Source organism: Mesoplodon mirus, assembly GCF_964341445.2.
Source record: "Mesoplodon mirus genome assembly, chromosome: 6".
Lineage (NCBI taxonomy): Eukaryota > Metazoa > Chordata > Mammalia > Artiodactyla > Ziphiidae > Mesoplodon > Mesoplodon mirus.
Genome location: NC_138982.1, coordinates 132,068,276 through 132,095,710, shown reverse-complemented (window position 1 = coordinate 132,095,710; position 27,435 = coordinate 132,068,276). Strand labels below are relative to the sequence as shown.

Below are 27,435 nucleotides of genomic sequence, written 5' to 3'. Positions count from 1 at the left end.
GGTGTCTGGTGGATCAGTGTCCTGAATTTGGCTCTCAGAGGCACAGTCCTGACACTTGGCTGGAGAACCAAAACCCTGTCAGTCACATGGCTCAGAAGAAAAGGGTGAAAAAAAGAAAGAAAAAATAAAATAAAATAATTAAAATTTAAAAAAATATTAAATTAAAAATTAAAAAAAAATTAAAAGTAATAAGAAAAAGAAAAAAAAAGGAAAGAAAGAAAGAAAGAAGAGAGCAACCAAAGCAACAAAACAAATACAAATATGTCCTGTCATTTCACTATTCTGCTCAAAACCCTCCAGTGATTTTCCATCTCACTCAGTGTAAAACCCAGAGTCCTATTATGGCCTATAAAGCCCTCTGTGATCTGCTCTAATCCATCACCATCATTGTCCTCAGCTCATCTTCTACTGGTCCAAACCTGGCTCACCCCCGTTCACCCTCACTACTTCTCAAAATTAACGCCAGACAGCTCCCACCATAGAATATTCTGTTCCCTCTGCCAGGAATGCTTTCCCATTATCTTCAATGCAGTTTCCTTACTTCCTTCAGGTTTTTACTCAGAAGTTGCCCTCTCCATGAGATTTTTCCCAGCCTCTCACTCTGGCATGCCAATGGCCTCCTTCTTCTTCATAATCAGTTCCCCTTCTAGAATGTAAAGCCCTAAAGTCAGATTTTTATCTATTTTGTTCACTGCTGTATCCCCTGTGCCTAGTACAGTGTCTGGCTCACAGTTGGGTAGGCATTTTATAAATGAATGAATAAATGAGAGACTGAATCATTGAATGAATGAGTGAGTTCTTCAATAGATTTATAGACATAACATAAGCAATGACCAGTTGAAGTAAAAAACAAACAAATAAATAAATGTGGGGTGTAATTTTACTGCATTTCTGAAATGGTTGTTATTGGAATATATTCACAATTACAAAGTAAGTAGAATCAAAACAATATATTCCTTTTACAGGAACAAGATTGAGTGTTATTATTTTTGTGTGTGTGTGTGTGTTCTTTTTTTGTGTGTTTGTTTGTTTGTTTTTATCTCTCATCATCAAGTGAGATGGATTCCCTGGAACAATGGAGTATTGTTTTTCTTAAATTCCTTTTGGGAAGAATGGTGTACATTTTATACTTCCACTCATCACCCAGCATAGGCTCCATCTAGAGGGAGCTGGAGTGGAAACAATAGGCAACAGTAGAAATGCTTCTTTATAAAATATGTGCGTGTAACAAGGTCTTAATTCCCACTGCTTTATACTTACACTGACTCGACTAGGATACCTCCCTGCTCCACAGAAAACTAGGAACTGCCCGGTTCTCTTTCATCAAAGCTAAACACAGCTTTCTTCAGGAAAAGCACATATGTATTTAATAAATGTGTGTTGAACTGAATTAAACTACTGTAAGCCATGAAGTTAGAGGAAAGGTCTTTAGAGGAAAGCAGTGATTTGAAAGCAGGTTAGGAAGCAGTTTATTAAATATACTTGGAAACTAAGAAAAAAATTTTTTTAATTTAAAAACATTCAATAAATGGGACCTAGAGCAAGGTTGGATCATTTTAATATACAGATTTCTGGACTCTATTCCTTGACATTACAATTCTATTGGATTATGTGTGGAATGGGGTCTAGAAAATGTTTGGAAACCATTGCTTTGGGTTTACCTCAGGTATCCTTGAAAAAGCACAGCATTTGGTCTTAGCCTTCTCTAAGTGCTGCCTTTTGCCTACAGTGATTACGCTGTTGACCCAACAGTAGTAGGGTTTATGATTATGAACAATTCTCTTGGAAGGCTAGATTGAACTATGTGATGCAAACCACTAGCTTTGACTAGGCCCACATCTCCCCACCACTATACCCCACTGAAAACAAACTGCTACCTGTGCAGGGTGTAGCCATCTGTGGTTACCAGCTGTGTCCCTATAGTCACAAAACACTACAGTCTATGACTTAGCTTGAACTCATTGGTTCAGAAGTCTACCCAATAGAGAGAGAAACACTCTCATGGTAATGGAACTCTGCTACCTAAGTTTTACTGCAATTTCAAGTGAGTTTTTCTCTGCTTACTGTAAAGCACTGTGCCATGAATTCAGAATCCTGTTGCAAGAGAATAGTACATTCATAGATGTGATTTCTTTTAAATTGTCCATTTTCAATTTCAAAGCTCTTGGGATAAAAAATGATGATGATGTATATCTTAGTCAGTGAGGGCTACTATGACAAACACCATATACTGGGTGGCTTAAACAGCAAACATTTGTTTCTCACAGTTCTGGTGTCTGGGAAGTCCAAGTCAAGATGATGTCAGATCTGGTGTCTGGTGAGGACAGGCTTCCTGGCTTGTAGACAACTATCTTCTCTCCTATCCTCACATGATAAAGGTCTCTCTCCCTCTTCCTCTTCTTATAAAGACACTGATTCCATCATGAGAGCTCTACTCTAATGATATAATTACTTCCCAAAGTCCCCACCTCCAAATATTGTCACATTAGGGTTTCAACATATGAATTTGGGGGGACACAAATATTCACTCCATAGCATTCTGGACTTGATCCTTCCAAAATTCATCTCCTTCTCACATAAAAATACATACATTTCATCCCAACAGCCCCAAAGTTCTTAACTTGCTCCAGCATTAGCTCTAAAATCTAGAGCTGAAGTCTCATCTAAATTTCATCTAAATCAGATATGGGTGAGGCTCCAGGTAAAATTCTCTCCCAGCTACGAAGTTGTGAAACCAAACAAGTTATGTACAAAATACAATGTTGGGACAGTCATAAGATAGTTATGCCCATTCCAAAAGGGAGAAATCGGAAAGAAGAAGGAGGTGATGGGTCCCAAGCAAGTCTGAAGGCTAGCAAGGCAAATTCCAAGAGAGCTTAACGTTTGAGAATAATCCTCTTTGGCTCAATGCTTTGCCATTTAGAGCCACTGAGGTAGCAACATCACCCCACAGTTCACTGGAGTGCTCAGTGGCTCACTGTGGAGCCTGGGCCACTTCACAGCTTTGCCCAAGGAGGTCACACCCCAGTTTCGCTGGGCAGACCTGCTCCCAGATCTCCAAGTTGTCTCGTACCAAAAAATGTTGGTTTTGAGTTTCAAAACTACTCCAGAAGGTAGGCACACACCTTATTTTTTCACACCATTTTTTGAGTGAACATGTGTGGTGCCTTTTCTCAGGTGAGGGATACAGAGTGGAAGGGGACAGAACCTTTCACATTAGCCTTATTTGTACCAACATCTATTCTTCGCAGAAGAGTATAATAGTAAAAAAACAAGACAGGGACCCATAGGCCCTTGCAAACCAAGCCTAAATACACACATTCATTAAGAAAAAGTGTTTTTCAGAACACAACCTATTTTGCTGTGTATAGATTATATGATGCTACCCTTATCATTTTAAGTGGCATGAACATTCACACAGGAAGTCAGAGCCTGACTCAAAACAAAAACAACAACAAAAACCCTTTTCCACTTTCTGACCCTTTCCTTTTGGTTGGACAATGTGTTCTAAATTATCATTTGCCATAACCTCAGCCTGAAAATGGTGGGTAAGATGGGGAAGAGGCTGGGGGTATACATTGATGATGACCTTTGACCCTCATTCAAGCCTCCTATTGGTGATAAGACAGAGGCTGGTCCCTAACCATATTAAGAGGGTTCTGATTTTAATTCCAACATGTATATTGGGGAAGGAGGGATTTCCCCACACCACCAAGCAAATCTCTGTCGCCAACTGGGTGTCTTACAATTCAACTGAATTTTGACACCATCTAGCTAAAGATAGTGTCAGATTCCACAAGTTAAGTGTTCAGTCATACAAGACTGACCTTCACTTCAGATGTACCCAGATTATCATCTGTGCTTCTGACTGACCAACTGTAGGTTGGAGTTCCAATGACCCTCTCCTTGGCTTTGATTTATTTGCCACAGCAGCTCACAGAACTCAGAGAAGCACTTTATGTACTAGATTACTGGTTTGTTAAAAAGAATATATTTCAGGGACAGCCAGATGGAAGTGATGCATAGGGCAAGGTACAGGGAAAGAGTGTGGAGCTTCCATGCCCTCTCCAGGCACCCCACTCTCCCCAAATCTCCATGTGTTCTCCAACCCAAAAGCTCTCCAGACTCTGTTCTTTTGAGCTTTTATAGAGGCTTCATTACAAAGGCAAGATTGATTAAATCATTAGCCATTGGAAATTGAACTCAATCTCCAGCCTCTCTCCCCTTCCCAGAAGTTGGGGGAGGGGGAACTGAAAGTTCCAACCTTCTAATCATAATCGTTGGTTTTCCTAGCAATCAGCCTCCATCCTTAGATATTTTCCAAAAGCCACCTCATTAATATAATAAAAGACACCTTAATTGCTCTCAACACTTAAGAAATTTTAAGGGTTTTAGGAGTTTAGTGCCAGAAATGAGGTCAAAAACCGAACATATACTTTTAAAAAAAAATAAATTTTATTTATTTATTTGTTTGTTTATTTATTTGTTTTTTTAAATTTATTTTGGCTGCATTGGGTCTTCATTGTTGTGTGTGGGCTTTCTCTAGTTGCTGCAAGCTGGGGCTACTCTTCATTTTGCTGTGCAGTTTTCTTATTGCGGTGGCTTCTCCTGTTGTGGAGCACAGGCACTACGTGCAGGCTTCAGTAGTTATGGCACACGGGCTTAGTAGATGTGGCTCTTGGGATCTAGAGTACAGGCTCAGTAGTTGTGGCGCATGGGCTTAGTTGCTCCGCGGCATGTGGGATCTTCCCGGACCAGGGTTTGAACATGTGTGCCCTGCATTGACAGGCGGATACTTTTTTGTTTTGGCAGGCGGATTCTTTTTCCTTTTTGGCAGGTAGATTCTAATAACTGCATCACCAGGGAAACCCTGTACTTCTTATTATAAATCACAATATCACATATATCAGTCAATCTATAAGGACTGATTTATAATTTGTACTTAGTCTGATTCACTTAACAGAAAACAGAAAATGTTTTTATATAATTCACATAATTAAAAATAGAAAAATAGTTTATGTAAAAAATATGAACAATACATCTTAACTTTGGGTACATATGACGTGTGACTGTGGGTGGTGAAAGTGAACATGGAAAAGCCAGGCACATGGATTTTGAGGTTTATCACCCTCCTGCACTCCATCTGCCATGCTCCACTTCTCAGGAGTTCAGTTAAAAAGAAAAGAAAAGAAAAGGAAATCTGGGTCTTCATCTTCATTTGGTTCCTTACCTTCATTTGAGGAACTCTCAAATTCCTGTTTTCTTCCCTCATGCACTGACTTGGCTGGGACAATTTAGAAAAAAATAAGATGGTCAGGGGTGGGAGGGGCCACTTAACTTCTCTTCCTTGAGCCTCAGTTAGTTTCTTAGTTTTGCTTTTTCTAACCCTTCCATGGCCCATTGAATTTTTAAGAGAAGTCATGCTCAGCTCAGCTTAACTAATAGAAAGAGAGAGAAGAATTGACCTTAGGAAAAAAAGGGAAGTGGAGAACAATGTTGGGAGAGAAAGAGCAGAGAAAGAAGAGGAACAGAAGAAGGAAAAAAGTAGGGATTCCTCCTCTGGAAACCATGGAACCCAGGCCTCCAGAAATTGCCTATATGGAGAATCCCAAAGATTGAAATGTCTCATTGACAAGCTCATACCTACAAAACTAAAATAATAATAATAGTAGTAATAATAATACACGTGTCATTATGTATGTGTCCTTCTACTCCCCTGTCAGAGACACTGAAACTCAATTTTGTAAAACTGCAGCTATGGGGAGGAGAGAGGAAGTGGCTGATGCTGAAAGAGTCTGCTTCTGTGTGAGGTCTGACACTTGTTAATAGCTTTCTCCTGTTTCTATCATATTTCACTTTCTTGGCACTTCCCCAGTCTTGTATATATCTCACTTCACTCACTATAGGTTTTTGGTATTTGTCAGCAACCTTCTCTAAAGAAAAAAAAAGGAGATAGTGATAGGGTGTTGAGTTAATGACACCATTTATAATGCTTGCTTGAGGAAGGAATGAAAGAATGTAACCCCCAAAATGAAAAAACACAGTCTACTTACACACCATCTAAGCACATAACAAAAGCACTTAATATTCTCTTAAACCCAGGTATATCCAGCTTTATGGAAAAGACAACCCTATACCAAAGAAACAATTCTGAGGTGAGCAGGCAGTTCTACAGGTGACAAATCCCTTTTTTATCCTCATTATCCATGTGTAATAATATTTATTTCACAGGCATAATTGAGTGTTCAGGGCACTTTCACTGCATTATTATCATTTTCTTTATAGAGCAGTCCTCCAAGGTAATCAAGGCAACAGTCTTAACTAATATTTAGAGATGAAGTACATCAGAAATAACCTGGTGAAGTAAATATATTTATATTTATAATGAATCAAATACCTGAGTTTGTTAAAGACAAGGCTTTGTGATTTTGAATAATCTGGTCAAAACATGTGAACTCTCTATTTTTTTCATTTATAAAAACAGGAACAATACCTCCTACCTGGATTATTATAAGGCTTAAATGAAATATTAATAGTGAAAGAGCTATTTCATAGTAACTTTCTTCCTGGTACTTAAAAATGTTTCTCAAACAGGAAGCAGGTGGACCAAGATTCAAAATTCAGAACTTCATTTCCAATTCAGGTATTTGTTCTAGCCTGCCATATACAGATTAATGGTGCTCACATCTGAGCCAGTGGTTAACTTTTCCCCTAAACACCTGCAGGTTGAACATCTTAAGATACTTTGGTCTTCATAAGGATGGTGATTCTGAATACAACACAGTCCCTCTTCATGAGGATACAAACCATGTTCTTGCAAAGATAGACAAGTAAACAAATAATTGCTATTAATTACTGTGGAAGCCCTAACATCAAACGGTTTCTGGTCTTAAGTAGGGGCTATTCAAATTGTGGGTCAGCTAGTTTGCTGCAGTAAACCCACCATATGCCAATCTTCTTCTGGTGAAAAAGTGTCTATTTTGTGAGCTTACCACTTCACTGTTGCACATCTACTAACACTTCTGAGAGAAATTGAAAGTCCCCTTATCCCAGGACCATTGTCTGAAAATAGAAAAAGACAAAATCAAAGAGAAGAATTATTCCTAAGGTTAATTTCAGAATAAATATCCAATATGGTTCCATAGGAAATATTAACATGGTCACATAATATTCACCTCTGGTTTCTCAAAGAACAGAGAAATAATCTTCACATGCATCTCATCTCACTAGTCTATAAGAGCCAAAGACATTTCCAAAAGGAGCCAAAACAGTTGAATACAAACATCTCAGCTTTCGAAAACTGACACTAGTTGGTTATTTAACAAAGAAAGTCAGTTTAGAAAGAAATTGCAGGAGCTTCAAGATGGTGAAAGAGTAAGACGTGAAGATCACCTTCCTCCACAAAAATACAACAGAAATACATCTACACGTGGAACAACTCCTACAGAATACCTACTGAACGCTGGCAGAAGACCTCAGACCTCCCAAAAGGCAAGAAGCTCCCAACAAATCCTGGGTAGGACAAAAGAAAAAAGAAAAAACAGAGACAAAGAATACGGACAGGACCTGCACCAGTGGGAGGGAGCTGTGCAGGAGGAAAGGTTTCCACACACTAGAAGCCCCTTCGTGAGCAGAGACTGTGGATGGCAGAGGGGCGGAGCTTTGGAGCCACGGAGGAGAGTGCAGCCACAAGGGTGCGGAGGGCAAAGCAGAGAGATTCCCGCACAGAGGATCGGTGCCGACCGGCACTCAGCAACCCGAGAGGCTTGTCAGCTCACCCACCGGGGCGGGTGGGGGCTGGGAGATGAGGCTCGGGCTTCGGTCGGATCCCAGGGAAAGGACTGGGGTTGGTGGCATGAACACAGCCTGAAGGGGGTAGTGCACCACAGCTAGCCAGGAGGGAGTCTGGACACAAGTCTGGAGCTGCTGAAGAGACAAGAAACATTTTCTTCCGTCTTTGTTTCCTGGTGCGCGAGGAGTTGGGATTCAGAGCACTGCTTAAAGGAGCTCCAGAGACGGGCACAAGCCGCGGCTAACAGCATGGACCCCAGAGATGGGCATGAGATGCTAAGGCTGCTGCTGCCACCACCAAGAAGCCTGTGTGCGAGCACAGGTCACTCTCCACACCTCACCTCCAGGGAGCTTGTCAGCAGTCTGCCACTGTCAGTGTCTCAGGATCCAGGGACAACTTCCCCAGGAGAACACACGGCACACCTCAGGAATGTGCAACATCATGTTGGTGTCTGCCGCGGCAGGCTTGCCCCGCATCCGTGCCCCTCCCTACCCCCGGTCTGAGTGAGCTGGAGCCCCCGAATCAGAGGCTCCTTTAACCCTGTCCTGTCTGAGTGGGAACAGACACCCTCAGGCTACCTACACACAGAGGCGGGTCGAAATCCAAAGCTGAACCCCGGGAGCTGTGCAAACAAAGAAGAGAAAGGGAAATCTCTCCCATCAGCCTCAGAAGCAGCATATTAAATCTCCATAATCAACTTGATGTACCCTGCATCTGTGGAATACATGAATAGAAAACAAATCATCCCAAATTAAGGAGGTGGACTTTGGGAGCTGTGATTTTTTCAGTTTTTATCTTTTTGTGAGTGTGTATGTGTATACTTTTCTGTGTGATTTTGTCTGTATAGCTTTGTTTTACCATTTGTCCTACAGTTCTGTCTGTCCACTTTTTTTTTCTTTTCTTTTTTCTTGAAGTATAGTTTTTAGCACTTGTTAACATTGGTGGAATTGCTTTTTGGTTTCGTTGCTCTCTTCTTTCTTTCTATCTTTTTAAATTTTTTTTTCATTACTTAAAATTTTTCTTAATAACTATTGTTTATTTTAATAACTATTTTATTTTACTTTATTTTATTATATATTCTTTCTTTCTTTCTTTTGTTTTTTCACCTGTTATTCTGAGCCGTGTGGATGATAGGCTTTTAGTGCTCAAGCCAGGGATCAGGGCTCTGCCTCTGAGGTGGGGGAGCCAAGTTCAGGACACTGGTACACAAGAGACCTCCCAGCTCCATGTAATATCAAATGGCAAAAATCTCCCAGAGATCTCCATCTCAACGCCAAGACCCAGCTCCACTCAACGACCAGCAAGCTACAGCACAGGACACCCTATGCCAAACAAGTAACAAGACAGGAACACAACCACATCCATTAGCACAAGGCTGCCTAAAATCATAATACAGCAACAGACACCCCACAGCAAAGAACTAGAAGTGGACCTTAACATCAGGAAGACAAGATCTAGCTTAGTTCACAAGAACACAGGCACCCGACCCCTCCACCAGGAACCCTACACAATGCACTGAACTAACCTTAGGCGCAGAGGACAGACACCAAAAAAACGGGAACTACAAAACTGCAGCCTGCGAAAAGGAGTAAGTTAACGAAAATGAGAAGACAGAGAAACATACAGCAGATGAAGGAGCAAGGCAAAAACCCACCAGATGTAACAATTGAAGAGGAAATAGACAGTTTACCTGAAAAAGAATTCAGAATAATGATAGTAAAGATGATACAAAATTTTGCAAATTATAAAATGGAAAAAATACAAGAAACGTTTAATAAGGACCTAGAAGAAATAAAGAGCAAACAAACAGTGATGAACAACACAGTAAATGAAATTAAAATTATTTGGAAGACATCAATAACAGAATAACTGCGGCAGAAGAATTGATAACTGACCTGGAAAATAAAATAGTGGAAATAACTACTGAAGAGCAGAATAAAGAGAAAAGAATGAATAGAATTGAGGACAGTCTCAGAGACATCTGGGACAATAGTAAACGCACAAACATTCGAATTATAAGGGTTCCAGAGGAAGAAGAGAAAAAGAAAGGGACTAAGAAAATATTTGAAGAGATTATAGTTGAAAACTTCCCTAATATGGGAGAGGAAATAGTTAATCAAGTCCAGGAAGCACAGAGAGGCATATACAGGATAAATCCAAGGAGAAACCTGCCAAGACACATATTAGTCAAACTATCAAAAATTAAATACAAAGAAAAATTATTAAACGCAGCAAGAGAAAAATAACACACACGGGAATACCCATAAGGTTACCAGCTGAACTTTCAGCAGAAATGCTGCAAACCAGAAGGGAGTGACAGGACATATTTAAAGTGATGAGGGGAAAAACCTACAACCAAGATTATTCTACATAGCAAGGATCTCATTCAGATTTCATAGATATTAAAAACTTTACAGACAAACAAAAGCTAAGAGGATTCAGAACCACCAAACCAGCTTTACAACCAATCCTAAAGGACTTATCTAGGAAGGAAACACAAGAGAAGGAAAAGACCTACAAGGATAAACCAAGAAAAATTAAGAAAATGGTAATAGGAACTTACATATCAATAAGTACCTTAAATGTAAATGGATTAAATGCCCCAAACAAAAGATATAGCTTGGATGAATGAATACAAAAACAAGACCTGTATATATGCTGTCTACAAGAGACCCACTTCAGACCTAGGGACACATACAGACTGAAAGTGAGGGGATGGATAAAGATATTCCATGCAAATGGAAATCAAAAGAAAGAGAGAGTAACAATTCTCATGTCAGACAAAATAGACTTTAAAACAAAGACTATTACAAGAGACAAAGAAGGACACTACACAATGATCAAGGGATCAATCAAAGAAGAAGATATAAAAATTGTAAATATTTATGCACCCAACATAGGAGCAACTCAAGATATAAGGCAAGTACTAACAGCCATAAAAGGGGAAATTGAAAGTAACACAGTCATAGTAGGAGACTTAAACACCTCACTTTCACCAATGGACAGATCATACAAAATGAAAATAAATAAGGAAACACAAGCTTTAAATGATACATTAAACAAGATGGACTTAACTGGTATTTATAGGAAATTCTATCCAAAAACAACAGAATACACATTCTTATCAAGTGCTCATGGAACATTCTCCAGGATAGATCATAACTTGGGTCACTAAACAACCCTTGGTAGGTTTAAGAAATTTGAAACTGTATCAAGTATCTATTCCGACCACAACACTATGAGATTAGATATCAATTACAGCAAAAAAGAAAATCTGTAAAAAATACAAACACATGAAGGGTAAACTATACACTACTTAATAACCAAGAGATCAATGAAGAAATCAAAAAGGATATCAAAAAAATACCTAGAAACAAATGACAATGAAAACACGATGACCCAAAACCTATGGGATGCAGCAACAGCAGTTCTAAGAGGGAGGTTTATAGAAATACAATCCTACCTTAAGAAACAAGAAATATCTCAAATAAACAACCTAAACTTACACCTAAAGCAATTAGAGAAAGAAGAACAACCAAAAAAAAAAAAACCCAAAAAATAAAAACCCAAAGTTAGCAGAAGAAACGAAATCATAAAGATCACATTAGAAATAAATGAAAAAGAAACGATACCAAATATCAATAAAACGAAAAGCTGGTTCTTTGAGAAGATAAAAAATAGATGAACCATTAGCAAGACTCATCAAGAAAGAAAGGGAGAAGACTCAAATCAATAGAATTACAAATGAAAAAGGAGAAGTAACAACTGATACTGCAGAAATACAAAGGATCATGAGAGATTACTGCAAGAAACTATATGACAATAAAATGGACAACCTGGAAGAAATGGACAAATTCTCAGAAATGCACAACCTTCCGAGACTGAACAAGGAAGAAATAGAAAATATGAACAGACCAATCACAAGCACTGAAATTGAAACTGTGATTAAAAATCTTCCAATAAATAAAAGCCCAGAACTAGACAGCTTCACAGGTGAATTCTTTCAAACATTTAGAGAAGAGCTAACACCTATCCTTCTGAAAATCTTCCAAAATATAGCAGAGGGAGGAACACTCCCAAACACATTCTAAGAGGCCACCAACACCCTGATACCAAAACAAGACAAAAATATCACAAAGATAGAAAGCTACAGGCCAGTATCACTGATGAACATAGATGCAAAAATCCTCAACAGAATACTAGCAAACAGAATCCAACAGCACATTAAAAGCATCATGCACCACAATCAAGTGGGGTTTATCCCAGGAATGCAAGGATTCTTTAATATACATAAATCAGTCAATGTGATTTACCATATTAATAAATTGAAAGAGAAAAACCATATGATCATCCCAATAGATGCAGAGAAAGCTTTCGACAAAGTCAACACCCACTTATGACAAAAACCCTCAGGAAAGTAGGCATAGTGGGAACTTTCTTCAACATATTAAATGCCATATATGACAAAATCACAGCCAACATCGTCCTCAATGCTGCAAAACTGAAAACATTCCCCCTAACATCAGGAACAAGACATGGTTGCCCACTCTCACCACTATTATTCAACATAGTTTTAGAAATTTTAGCCACAGCAATAAGAGAAGAAAAAGAAATAAAATGAATCCAGATCAGAAAAGAAGTAAAGCTGTCACTGTTTGCAGATGACATGATACTATACATAGAGAATCTTAAACATGCTACCAGAAAACTATGAGAATTAATCAATGAACTTGGTAAACTACCAGGGTGCACAATTAATGCACAGAAATCTCTGGCATTCTTATACACTAATGATGAAAATTCTCAAAGTGAAATTAAGAAAACACTCCCATTTACCACTGCAACAAAAATAATAAAATGTCGAGGAATAAACCTACCTAGGGAGACAAAAGACCTGTATGCAGAAAATTATAAGACACTAATGAAAGAAATTAAAAATGATACAAACAAATGAAGGGATATACCATGTTCCTGGAATGGAAGAATCAACATTGTGAAAATGACTCTACTACCCAAAGCAATCTACAGATTCAGTGTAATCTCTATCAAACTACCACTGGCATTTTTCACAGAACTAGAACAAAAAATTTCACAATTTGTATGGAAACACAAGAGACGCCGAATAGCCAAAACAATCTTCAGAATGAAAAACAAAGCTGGAGGAATCAGGCTCCCTGACTTCAAACTATACTACAAAGCTACAGTAATCATGACAGTATGGTACTGGCACAAAAAACAGAAATATAGATCAGTGGAACAGGATAGAAATCCCAGAGATAAACCCATGCACATATGGGCACCTTAATGTTGATAAAGGAGGGAAGAATATACAGTGGATAAAATACAGCCTCTTCAATAAGTGGTGCTCGGATAACTGGACAGCTGCATGTAAAAGAATGAAATTAGAACACTCCCTAACACCATACACAAAAATAAATTCAAAATAGATTAAACACATAAATGTAAGGCCAGGCACTAGAAAACTCTTAGGGGAACACATAGGCAGAACACTCTATGACATAAATGACAGCAAGATCTTTTTTTACCCACATCCTAGAGAAATGGAAATAAAAACAAAAATAAACAAATGGGACCTAACGAAACTTAGAACCTTTAGCACAGCAAAGGAAACCAAAAACAAGACAAACAGGCACCTCTCAGAATAGGAGAAAATATTTGCAAATGAAGTGACTGACAAAGGATTAATCTCAAAAAATTACAAGTAGCACATGCAGCTCAATATCAAAAAAAAAAAAAAAAAAATCCAGAAATGGGTAGAAGCCCTAAATAGACATTTCTCCAAAGAAGATACACAGATAGCCAACAAACACATGAAAGAATGCTCAATGTCATTAATCATTATAGAAATGGAAATCAAAACTACAATGAGATATCATCTCACACCAGTCAGAATGGCCATCATCAAAAAATCGAGAAACAATAAATCCTGGAGAGGGTGTGGAGAAAAGGGAGCCCTCTTGCACTATTGGTGGGAATGTAAATTGATACAGTTAGTATGGAGAACAGTATAGAGGTTCCTTAAATAATGAAAAATAGAATTGTCATATGACCCAGCAATCCCACTACTGAGCATATACCCTGAAAATATCATAATTCAAAAAGAGTCATGTACCACAATGTTAATTGCAGTTCTATTTGCAATAGCCAGGACTGGAAGCAACCTAAGTATCCATCAATAGATGAATGGATAAAGAAGATGTGGCATGCATATACAGTGGAATATTACTCAGCCATAAAAGAAGAGAAATTTAGTTATTTATATTGAGATGGATGGACCTAGAGCCTGTCATCCTGAGTGAAGTAAGTCAAAAAGAGAAAAACCAATACCATATGCTAACACATATATATGGAATCTAAAACAATAAATAAATAAAGGCCATGAAGAACCAGGGGCAAGACAGGAATAAAGACACAGACCTACTAGAGAGGGGGCTTGAGGATACAGGGAGGGGGAAGGGTTATCTGTGACAAAGTGAGAGAGTGGCATGGGCATATATACACTACCAAACATAAAATAGATAGGTAGTGGGAAGCAGCTGCATAGCACAGGGAGATCAGCTTGGTGTTTTGTGAACACTTGGAGGGGTGGGGTAGGGAGGGAGGGAGGCACAAGAGGGAAGAGATATGGGGACATATGTATATGTATAACTGATTCACTTTGTTACAAAGCAGAAACTAAAACACCATTGTAAAGCAATTATACTCCAATAGAGATGTTTTAAATAAATAAATAAATAACCATTTAAAACGTAAGAATTTTCTATATATTTTGACCCAGCAATAAATAATAAATAAGTAATAAAAACTTTTAAAAAAAGAAAGAAATTGTCCCTCCACAAAATAATTTTAAATTAAAAATTACAGGTGAGTATTTATTTACTACTCTTTCAAAAATAAGTTCAAAGTAAATTTTCTGAATGAGATTCTGCCAATTCGAGTTCTTTTTCTTAGAAAGAATAATCATAAATCATACCTGTGCCTGTGATGTTTGGACTTTCTGTCCCATTTTTTTTTGTCTTTGTATTTTTCATTTCACAAAGTTATAGCTCTCCATCTATTTGTATCATTTTTAATTTCTTTCATCAGTGTCATAATTTTCTGCATACAGGTCTTTTGTCTCCTTAGGTACGTTTAATCCTCGATATTTTATTCTTTTTTGTTGCAATGATAAATGGGAGTGTTTTCTTAATTTCACTTTCAGAATTTTCATCATTAGTGTATGGGAATGCAAGAGATTTCTGTGTAATAATTTTGTATCCTTCTAGTTTACCAAATTCATTGATTAGCTCTAGTAGTTTTCTGGTACCATCTTTAGGATTCCCTATGTATAGTATCATGTCATCTGTAAACAGTGAAATCTTTACTTCTTCTTTTCTGATGTGGATTCCTTTTATTTCTTTTTCTTCTGTGATCGCTGTGGCTAAAACTTGCAAAACTCTGTTGAATAATAGTTGTGAGAGTGGGCAACCTTAGGAAATGCTTTCATCTTTTCACCATTGAGAACGATGTTGGCTGCAGGTTTGTCATATATGGCCTTTATTATGTTGATGTAAGTTCCCTCTATGCCTACTTTCTGGAGTGTTTTAATAATAAATGGGTGTTGAATTTTGTCAAAATCTTTCTCTGCATCTATTGAGATGATCATATGGTTTTTCTCCTTCAATTTGTTAATATGGTGTATCACATTGATTGATTTGTATATATTGAAGAATCCTTGCATTCCTGGGATAAACCTCACTTAATCATGGTGTATGATCCTTTTAATGTGCTGTTGGATTTTGTTTGCTAGTGTTTTGTTGAGGATCTTTGCATCTATGTTCATCGGTGATATTGGCCTGTAGTTGTCTTTCCTTGTGACATCTTTGTCTGGTTTTGGTATCAGGGTGATGGTGGCCTCGTAGACTGAGTTTGGGAGTGTTCCTCCCTCTGCTATATTTTGGAATAGTTTGAGAAGGATAGGTGTTAGCTCTTCTCTAAAGGTTTGATAGAATTCACCTGTAAAGCTGTCTGGTCTGGGGTTTTTGTTTGTTGGAAGATTTTTAATCACAGTTTCAACCTCAGTGCTTGTGATCGGTCTGTTCATATTTTCTATTTCTTCCTTGTTCAGTCTCGGAAGGTTGTGCATTTCTGAGAATTAGTCCATTTCTTCCAGGTTGTCCATTTTATGGCATATGGCTACTTGTAGTAATCTCTCATGATCCTTTGAATTTCTTCAGTTTTATGTGTTACTTCTCCTTTTTCATTTGAAATTCTGTTGATTTGAGTCTTCTCCCTTTTTTCTTGATGAGTCTGGCTAATGTCAATTTTGTTTAGCTTTTCAAAGAACCAGCTTTTCATTTTATTGATCTTTGTTATCATTTCCTTCATTTCTTTTCCATTTATTTCTGATCTGATCTTTATGATTTCTTTCCTTCTGCTAATTTTGGAGTTATTTTGTTTTTCTTTCTCTAATTGCTGTAAGTGTAAGTTTTGGTTGTTTATTTGAGATGTTATTTTGTTTCTTAAGGTAAGATTGTATTGGTATAAACGTCCCTCTAGAACTGCTTTTCCTGTATCCCATAGGTTTTGGGTAATCGTGTTTCCATTGTCATTTCTTTCTAGGTATTTTTTTCATTTCCTGTTTGATTTCTTCAGGGATGTCTTGGTTATTAAGTATTGTATTGTTTAGTCTCCATGTGTTTTTATTTTTTACAGATTTTTCTCCTGTAATTGATATCTAGTCTTATAGCATTGTGGTCAGAAAAGATAGTTGATATAATTTCAATTTTCTGGAATTTAGCAAGGCTTGGTTTGTGGCCCAAGATATGATCTATGCTGGAGAATGCTCCATGAGCACTTGAGAAGAATGTATATTGTGTTGTTTTAGGATAGAATGTCCTATAAATATCATTTAAGTCCATCTTGTTTAATGTATCATTTAAAGCTTTTGTTTCCTTATTTATTTTCATTTTGGATGATCTGTCCATTGGTGAAAGTGGGGTGTTAAAGTCCCCTACTATGATTGTGTTACTGCTGATGTCCATTTTTATGGTTGTTTGTATTAGCCTTATGTATTGAGGTGCTCTTATGTTGGGTGCATAGATATTTAAAATTTTTATATATTCTCTTGGATTCATCCCTTGATCATTATGTAGTGTCCTTCTTTGTCTCTTGTAATAGTCTTTGTTTTAAAGTCTATTTTGTCTGATATGAGAATTGCTACTCCCACTTTATTTGATTTCCATTTGCATGGAATATCTTTCTCCATCCTCTCACTTTCTATCTGTATGTGTTCCTAGGTCTGAAGTGTCTCTTGTAGACAGCATATATACAGGTCTTGTTTTTCTATCCATTCAGTGAGTCTATGGCTTTTGGTTGAAGCATTTAATCCATTTACATTTAAGGCAATATTGATATATATGTTCTTATTCCCATTTTATTAATTGTTTTAGGTTTGTTATTGTAGGTCTTTTCCTTCTCTTGTGTTTCCAGCCTAGAGAAGTTCCTTTAGCATTTGCTGTAAAGCTCGTTTGGTGGTGCTGAACTCTCTTAGCTTTTGCTTGTCTGTAAAGGTTTTAATTTCTCTGTCAAATCTGTATGAGTTCCTTGCTGGGTAGAGTAATCTTGGTTGTAGGTTTTTCCCCTTCAACACTTTAAATATGTCCTGCAACTCCCTTCTGCTTGCAGGGTTTCTGCTGAAAGCTCAGCTGTTAACCTTATGGGGATTCCCTTATGTGTTATTTCTTGTTTTTCCCTTGCTGCTTTTAATAGATTTTCTTTGTGTCTAATTTTTGATAGTTTGATTAATATGTGTCTTGGTGTGTTTCTCCTTGGATTTATCCTGTATGGGACTCTCTGTGCTTTCTGGACTTGATTAACTATTTCCTTTTCCATATTAGAGAAGTTTTCAACTATAATCTCTTCAAATATTTTCTCAGTCCCTTTCTGTTTCTCTTCTTCTTCTGGGACCCCTGTAGTTTGAATGTTGGTGAATTCAATGTTGTCCCAGAGATCTCTGAGACACTCTGCAATTATTTTCATTCTTTTTTTCTTTATTCTGCTCTGCAGTAATTATTTCCCCTCTTTTTTCTTCCAGGTCACTTATCTGTTCTTCTGCCTCAGTTATTCTGCTACTGATGTCTTCTAGAGAATTTTTAATTTCATTTTTTGTGTTGTTCATCACTGTTTGCTCTTTATTTCTTCTAGGCCCTTTTTAAACATTTCTTTTATTTTCTCCATTCTATTTCCAAGATTTTAGATCATCTTTACTATCATTATTCTGAATTCTTTTTCAGGTAGATTGCCTATTTCCTCTTATTTTTTAAGTCTGGTGGGTTTTTACCTTGCTCCTTCATCTGCTGTGTGTTTCTCTGTCTTCTCATTTTGTTTCACTTACTGTGTTTGTTGTCTCCTTTTCTCAGGCTGATGGTTCGTAGTTCCCATTGTTTTTTATGTCTGGCCTCAGTGGCTTCGATTGGTTCAGTGTATTGTGTAGGCTTCCTGGTGGAGGGGACTAGTGCCTGTGTTCTGGTGGATGAGGCTGGATCTTGTCTTTCTGTTGGGCAGGTCCACGTCTGGTGGTGTTTTTGGGGGTGTCTGTGGCCTTATTATGATTTTAGGCAGCCTCTCTGTTAATGGGTGGTGTTGTGTTCTTGTATTGCTAGTTGTTTGGCATAGGGTGTCCAGCACTGGAGCTTGCTGGTCTTTGAGTGGAGGTGGGTCTTGGTGTTGAGGTGGAGATCTCTGGGATATTTTTGCCATTTGATATTATGTGGAGATGGGAGGTCTCTTGTGGACCAGTGTCCTGAACTTTACTCTCCCACCTCAGAGGCATAGCCCTGACACTTGGTTGGAGCACCAAGAGCCTCTCATCCACACGACTTAGATAAAAGGGAGAAAAGAATGAAAGAAAGAAAGAAGATAAAATTTTTAAAAAGTAAAAAAAAAAAAAAATTAAAGTAAAAATAATTCTTAAAAAATGTTTTAAAGTAATTTAAAAGAAGGAAGAAAGAAAGCAACTAAACCAAAAAACATATCCACCAATGGTAAGAAGCACTAAAAACTATACAAAAAACAAACAAAGAAAAATAAAAGTGGACAGACAGAACCCTAGAACAAATGGTAAAAGCAAAGCTATACAGACAAAATCACAAATAGAAGCATACACATAAACACTCACAAAAAGAGAAAAAGTGAAAATATATATATATATATATATATATATATATATATATATATATATATATATATATCTCGTTGCTCCCAAAGTCCACCTCCTCAATTTGGGATGATTCATTGTCTATTCAAGTATTCCACAGATGAAGGGTACATCAAATTGATTGTGGAGATTTAATCCGCTGCTCCAGTTTCTGCTGGGAGAGATTTCCCTTTCTCTTCTTTGTTCGCACATCTCCCGGGGTTCAGCTTTGTACTTGGACCCGCCTCTGCGTGTAGGTCACCAGTGGGCAACTTTTCTTCGCTCAGACAGGACAGGGTTAAAGGAGCAGCTGATTCTGGGACTCTGGCTCCCTCAGGCCGTGCAGAGGGAGGGTTATGGATGTGGGGCAAGCCTGCGGCTGCAGAGGCCAATGTGACGTTGCACCAGCCTGGGGCACACCGTGCGTTCTCCTGGGGAGGTTGTCCCTGGATCACGGGACCCTGGCAGTGGCGGGCTGCACCGGATCCCTGGAAGAGGGGTGTGGATAGTGACCTGTGCTCACACACAGGCTTCTTGGTGGCGGCAGCAGCAGCCTTAGCGTCCCATGCCCTTCTCTGGGGTCCGCGCTGATAGGCGCGGCTCGCGCCCGTCTCTGGAGCTCCTTTAAGCAGTGCTCTGAATCCCCTCTCCTCGTGCACCAGGAAACAAAGGGCCAAGAAAAAGTCTCTTGCCTCTTCAGCAGGTCCAGACTTTTTCCCGGACTCCCTCCCGGCTAGCCGTGGTGCACTAACCCCTTTAGGCTGTGTTCACGCCCCCAACCCCAGTCCTCTGCCTGAGCTCCAACCGAAGCCCAAACCTCAGCTCCCAGCCCCGCCCGCCCCCGCAGCTGAGCAGACAAGCCTCCCGGGCTGGTGAGTGCCGGTCGGCACCAATCTTCTGTGTGGGAATCTCTCCGCTTTGCCCTCCGCACCCCTGTTGCTGCACTCTCCTCTGCGGCTCCGAAGCTTCCCCCCTCCGCCACCCGCCATCTCTGCCAACGAAGGGGTTTCTAGTGTGTGGAAATCTTTCCTCCTTCACAGCTCCCTCCCACTGGTGCAGGTCCCGTCCCTATTCTTTTGTCCCTGTTTTTTTCTTTTTTCTTTTGCCCTACCCAGGTACGTGTGGAGTTTCTTGTCTTTTGGGAAGTCTGAGCTCTTCTGCCAGTGTTCAGTAGGTGTTCTGTAGGAGTTGTTCCACGTGTAGATGTATTTCTGATGTATTTGTGGGGAGGAAGGTGATCTTCATGTCTTACTCTTCCACCATCTTGAAGCTCCCTTGTCTTTTTTTTTTTTTTTTTTTTTGAGTGGAGGGAAAACTTGAAGCACTTGCAAACCAATCTAACATATACAAGTTTGCTAAAAACCTACAACTGGCCTTAGGTAACGAATCACTCAGTGGTGATAGTAGATGAAAGTAATCTACTAGTTATAAGTATTCAGCATTCTATGGGCACTGATTCATATGTTTTTTTTTTTTTTAAATGAGGTTTATTGGTCAATCAAGGAGTAAGCTTAGTGGAGGCCAGCTAAGAGCCTCTACTGTATGTTCTGTGTCTGTTGATAATCCCAGGACAGCTCTTAAAGTACATTAAGAATGTGCAGTTAATAATACTTAAATTGCCTCTGTCAACAACAAAGCTGGAGCTGAATTCTCTGATGAGGCTTTAAGTGCTGATATTTTGTATTGTTGCTTGTGATGAGGTCTTCATTTTTAAGATATCAGAGGCTTAATGCATGTGTTTATTGAGTGGGGGAATTTATTTCTCCAGAGATAAGATACAGGTGTTTTGGGGCGGGACCAGTTTCTCAAACCAAAAGCATAGTTTTCTGAATCTGCCCATGCACTTTGGAAAGTTCTATCATATGACCCCAGAATTCTGAGCCACAAAGAAGAAGAGATATTTTCATTTTGAAAAAAAAATGCCTATATGACTCATTTTGACTCCACTCAACTCTGCATGATGCTTCTGGAGTCTAGAATGTCTGCTTCTGAATAGCAGGAGTTTTATTCTAAGGAAGGATAATCCTACCAGGATACAACTGAAATTGTGCTTAGGTCAACCACAGAGTGATTCATTTCCAAACTGTGGAAAATCATCCTCCACCATATTATCAGTCATACTTTACATGGTAGTAAATATTTAGAGTTCATTCACCATCTGATAGGTATTACACAGTCCAGTATTGGATTTGAAATCTTAAGCACACATATGAAATTTTATCTGCGTCTGACACATACTGATACACTTAACTTTTAACACTGGGTTTGGGATCTGTTCTGACCATTCCTGCTTTTATTATTTTGGGTATTTTGTTTGTATCATTTATATTCTTCTTTTTAAAAAAATGCACACGAATAACGTAACTAATTGCTTCTCATGCATCTCTTTTGCTTCTGCAGGAGGAATTTTTGAAACTGTGGAAAATGAACCTGTTAATGTTGAAGAATTAGCGTTCAAGTTTGCAGTCACCAGCATTAACAGAAATCGAACCCTGATGCCTAACACCACATTAACCTATGACATTCAGAGAATTAACCTTTTTGATAGTTTTGAAGCCTCACGGAGAGGTAACTATTTTCACACTTTTAAAAGCTTCTTTGGGTGATATGTCTGCTCTACAAGTCAGCTTCTTTTTGCTACCTGCCCTTTTTCAAAGTGGACATCTCTGTGCAAATGGGTTTGCAGGAAATCTTGGTGCAAGATGTCACTGTCCAGCACAATCTGAACCATCCTAATGGATGTTGCCTAGCTCTGTTTTCTGGGCTTTCTGATTAGCTTAGCCTTCAGTGCCCTCCACTCTATGATTAACTGGTTCAGCTGTGAATGGAAAATGTCAAGCTTGATCTGTTTTTCCTTCCTGAGGCTGAGATACCACCATGAAATTGTACAGTGCAGTCAAATAAAACTTTGTAGAAGGTCATACACACTGAGCATGTGGAAATGCCCACAACACACAGAATTCACAACCTGAATCTTAACAGGGTGTGAGCTACTGGGTTTACCTACCACTCTCTCAAATAATTTTTTAACCCCTTTCCACAAGATCATAGAAATGTGAAGATTATAAATATTGAATCATTATGTTGTACACATGAAACGTTATAATGTTATATGTTGATTATACCTCAATTTTTAAAAAGGAAAAATTTAAGAAAAAATTAATGGAACGGTAAAAGCAATCAAGCAAGCAAGGGACTTGGGGTCAAAGAAAATTAAACCTAGGAGAACAATCTCCGCATTTGATTCCCTTTTGCACCTGAACAGAAGACAAGTTCCTAAAAAGTAATCTAATTTGTACTCAGGCTGCAAGGTTTGTCTCATGCAAAGAGTCATTGGAAGGGTGGGGCTTGTTTACACATCCTTCAGACACTTCCAAGATGACTCTTTGAAGCCACGTTTGACATACTTGAAGTCTGGCCTCTAACTAGGGAGTTGTTGGACCTCCATACAGGAGTTTGTGTGGGTACATCACCCCAGAATAGGAGGGGCTCTTTTTCTCCTAGAGGAAAGCTTTGCCCATCAAACACACAAGTAAATGGAATACAATGAATGCTGATTTCTAAGTAACTAAATATTGGTTGTTTCCACATAGAATTAACCCAGTTTGGATTGAAGGATGTGTTCACCTAGTAGACTCTTCTGAAAGATTCTTAGTGTCCTTTACAAATAAAATGTGAAACTTGCTCTCCTGGGAGTACAGATGAAAATGGAACTATATATATATATATATGAATATTTTCTTTTCAAAGATGGATGGAGTTGTAGGTACTATACAGGTCAGAGTTGTCTATGACAAATAATAAAACATTATGTTTATATAGCACTTTAAAGTTTACAAGGCATCTTCACATAAATTATCTCTATGTGTTAGATCTCTATCTTCCTCTCTCCGTATCTCCTTTCTGTGTCTCTGTCTGTCTCTGTTTCTCTCTCTCTGTTTCTCTCTGTCTCTCTCTCTCTCACACACACTCACACAAAACATTGTTGAATAAATATCCCAGAAAGCCAGCCACATTTAAAATCCAAAGTGTTTTTGTGACCTGAAGTACCTGCCATACTTGTAAATTAAACACTCCCAAAACTTCTTAAAACTGGTAATTTGCTGGCAAACAGAATTCAAAAGGATTGATTTTTTTGTCAAGTAATATTAGCATCCCAGAGCTAAATATTAGCAGGAATCTCAATCCACCACCTATACTAGATGAAATAATAGTTCATATACTTTCATGCCCTCATTTTTTCTTGCTAACCAATGAAAGCACATCCAGAAAATGAGCTTCTGAGGACAGTTTTCACTTCTAGCGCTTAATACAGAAAGTTATATCTTCATACCTCATGTGATAATTCAGTACCGAAGAGCACAGTGTCAGAAAGTTCCTTGTGAATATTTGCTGTCCCACAGATATTTGAAATATGGCTCTCAAATATTACTTATTAATTTTTCTCTCTAAATCAAGTCAGATAATTTTAACAAAGCCATATAATTTTTCTACTTATTTTTATTTGTGTGATGGTGTTATGATAAAAATTGACAATTTCATTTATAAATTTTGCTATTATTTAATTCAAATATTCAACTATTATTTCATGGCAGTTCCAAATCCCTTTAAACTAGAATTAAAATGTAAATTTGAAATGTTTTTACATTTATATTTAATGCCAGCATAAAGTTATGCCTGCATAAAATGAGTAGGCACTATTTTACATTGTTATAGAAGATAATCTGTCCCAACATTTCTGGAAGGCAATTTGGTTTATATGTATCAAGTGACTTAAAAATATCAATACCCTTTAATGACAGATTTCAATCTACTCAAAGAAAATAATGTAAAATTTAGAGAAAAATATAAGAACTAAGACAAGTGTTTATAATATTACTTATAATAACCAAAAAATAGGAGCAGCTTAAATATTCAGTATCATAGGACTAGTTAAATAAGTAATGACATACTCATGGATTAGGCTATTCTATGACACTAAAAATATACTTTTGCAGAAGTTGTGATGACTTAGGGGAAATGTTGTGTTTTTAGCATTAAACTTAGTGTTAAATACAGGAAGCAATGTCTCCAACTTTATCTATATCGTGTTCAATTTTTTAATAAATTAGAACACCAAACTTTGAATAGATATTATCCCAATGATGGAATTTCAGGACCTTTTTTCTTCCTTACACTTTTCAATATTCTAAATTATCTCAATGTGTATATAATCATATAATGCAAAAAATAAATAAATGTTAAAAATTAATTTTTATGTACATATCTACTTGATTTTGTTTGGCTACATGTTGGCTGATATTGAAATAGAAAGAAGCCTGTCCTTGAGCTGGGTCCCTGGGCTCTAGTCAGTTCTGCCATTGTCCAGTGGCCCTGACTCACTTCATTGCCTATGACATTAGTGGGTTGGAGAAAATGTCTTCTGAGATCCCTTTAAGCTATGCTAATCTATTATTATATAATTAATTAGCTATCAGTATCACTTAACATTCTTTAGCAATTTTTCAATACCCTGGACCTCCTTTCTGAGTTTTGGGAAGGACTGGAACTAAAGTACTCTGCAGCCACCCAGAGAGTCTTTTGAATTCTCTGACTCATTAATACCTTCATTGACACATTGCCAGATGACAGAACTTGATTTATATGACATTCGTTTGGCAAATGGCTTAAAGAATAGCTCTGAGTTCTTCTGGGTAACACCACACCAAGCAAGAGATTTAGACTCCATTTGATTATAAGTAATGAAGTGAGGACTTCCCCGGCAGTCCAGTGGTTTAAGACTCAATGCTTCCAATGCAGGGGCTGGGGGTTCGATCCCTAGTTGGGGAACTAAGATCCTACATACCGCCTGGCATGACCAAATTAAAAAGAAAAAAAAAAAACAGTAATGAAGTGAGACCAACAACTCATTTTTGTTTGCAGGGAATTGGCCTTGTGATGTGTTGCTAATCATTTCCCCATTTACATCTCTAATATTTAGTATCTCAGGGATATTGGAAGTTGGATGAAGCATATTTCCTCAGCATACAGATGGAGAGTGGATAATAGTTTCCAATAGCGAAAATAAGGAGGAACCATGAAAGGGAAGATTAAATTCACAGAACTCTCTCTTTCTCTCCTCTTTTCCCTGCTTTCCCTCTCCACCCCTTCCTTGTCTGTGGACATCAGCATGTGACCAGCTGGCGCTTGGTGTGGCTGCTCTCTTTGGCCCTTCCCATAGCTCCTCTGTCAGTGCTGTGCAGTCTATTTGCAATGCTCTCGAAGTTCCACATATACAGACTCGCTGGAAACACCCTTCAGTGGACAACAAAGACCTGTTTTATGTCAACCTCTACCCAGATTATGCAGCTATCAGCAGGGCAGTCCTGGATCTGGTCCTCTACTACAACTGGAAAACAGTGACCGTGGTGTATGAAGACAGCACAGGTATGGGACTCACACAAGCCCTCACATGGCCATGTCTGGTCTGGAAAAAGGGAACCAGAATTTGCTACAGGCCTTGACTCATCAGGCAGAGTGTATGAATATGTTCTTTTATATGAAGCTAATTGAATATTCTAATTGGGAAATGTCATGTGTAGCTAATTCATTTTCCTTTTGGTGAGTTGACCCTTTCTGATGACCCTTTCATCATCAAACTTAAGGCACTTTTTAAAAAGAAATATCACCTTATTAATATATGTTGTAATCCAATCTGAATATTAAAGATGTAATTTAATGTATCCAACTCTGTTAAGACTGACCACGACTCCATTCTTAAATAATGCAGAGAAAGTTTGAAATTGACCATGAAGTATGATTCCAATTCAATAAATAGCTACATAAATGCCTTGAAAAGTTTCTGAAGTACATACACAAAGGGATAGTATTAGAGATTGTATCAAGAAAATCTGACCATTTCATGGGATAAGGACTAAGAACCCCAGTAATGAGCCCTTAGTGAAGCTTGCTTTGTTCTGCCTGCTTATTTTAGGAAGAAGGACAGACATGGGGTGCTCAGCGTTTCACTAGACATTTCTCTGACTCTCTTCCATTTGAAGTTTCTCTCACTGGCGCCTTCCCCCTTTGCCTCCTGTTTACATTTTGAGGTTTGTTGGAGTTCCGGACCCCTTTTATTCAGCTAAATTCTTCCAGTAACTCTTCATTGTCCACATAGGAAAGTCCAATTCTAATTTAAAGCTCTTCACCATCTAACCATTTTCATCTCCATTAACCCAGGCACCAGCTGCTTTACATCCCTGTACTGTTACATCACTTTTAAATACCCCCAAGTCCATCCCTACTCTTTCAGAGGCTGGCCCCTCACTTTGGATAATCCTCCACATAACCCCCAAGGTGATAAGCTCCCTCATTCTCCATGATCACGCTCAAATAGCATTTCTTTTTAAAGTTCACTGAGACGACATTAGGAGTCAGTAGCATATTGTAAATATAAGCATTACATCACATGATTCAATTATCTGCTTAAATGTTTTTGAGACTAGGAATTCCAAAAAGTTGGAATTTTATCTTTTTATTTTTATAATCTGCTACCTAACACAGTAATGTTTACTTTCTGAATATTTTTTCTTCAAGAATTGAAATTAGCTCCTTTCCTTAATCTACACATTTGGTAATAAGACTAATAAAATCATCATTGAAAATTAACAAAGCAAAGCACTTTTGAACTTTTTAATAGTATTTCATTTTTTTCACTCATTTCCACCAAGCACTAGCATTTACTGTTCCTCAGGGGATGAATAGTGAGCCTCCTCTATTTGGCACTAAATTCTCCTTCCATTTTAAACTGTCAGATAAAAGTGACTATTGTGGTTGGAATTATACATTTCTGTATTTTCTTATACCTCATCTCATTTGAGAAAGAAGTGAAGGTAGGTGATTGTATATATAATTTATAAATATTATATTCAAAACAGTCCTACTGGGAAGGATAAGCCACAGGCAGTCATATTTTTAGAGCTTCACTTGCTTGCTGTGAAGGAAGAAAATATATTATCAAAAGAACTCCATAAGTATATTTAAAGAGCCTTAAGATATAGATTATATTATATATAGGTATGGTAAGGCCTTCCATGTTGTCTACCTTTGTAAATAGAGAATCAAATGAGTTAATAAAATAATACTATTTCTCATTATGTAGTACACTCTATAGCATAATTTTCTCTCACTATTTCTACCGTTTCCAGCAATGCTGGGCCATCTAAAAGAAAAACAAATAAATGAATAATATTGAGGCATCTGGATTTAATTTAAAAAAGAGTTCAACTAAAGGTGTGAGCATAATTGTATTTAGAAAAATTATAATTTTCAAAAGGATAACATAAAATTTGATGTCCTAACCACCCTTTTGATTTCAAGTGAGCACACATAGTTGACAGCTATTTTGCATAAGAGGAAATTCGAACTATCATCTCTATTACCTTTTACAAGAGACGGAAATATCCTT

General features: G+C 37.9%; 1 protein-coding gene across 12 annotated transcripts in view; it reads left to right on the top strand.

Annotated features, from left to right (window-relative positions):
- GRIK1 (glutamate ionotropic receptor kainate type subunit 1) overlaps window positions 1-27,435 on the top strand; it is a gene marked incomplete at both ends in the record, with an annotated part of 432,363 nt that overhangs the window by 245,741 nt on the left and 159,187 nt on the right. For 7 of the 12 annotated variants that reach the window (XM_082625518.1, XM_082625515.1, XM_082625516.1 and 4 more), the window contains 2 exons: window positions 21,390-21,557; window positions 25,158-25,415. The exons of 3 other annotated variants lie outside the window; for them this stretch is intronic. In XM_082625518.1, the coding sequence (XP_082481644.1) occupies window positions 21,390-21,557; window positions 25,158-25,415 (426 nt within the window). The remainder of the gene's footprint in view (window positions 1-21,389; window positions 21,558-25,157; window positions 25,416-27,435) is intronic. 2 more of the 12 variants (XM_082625522.1, XM_082625520.1) reach the window with 1 other exon arrangement.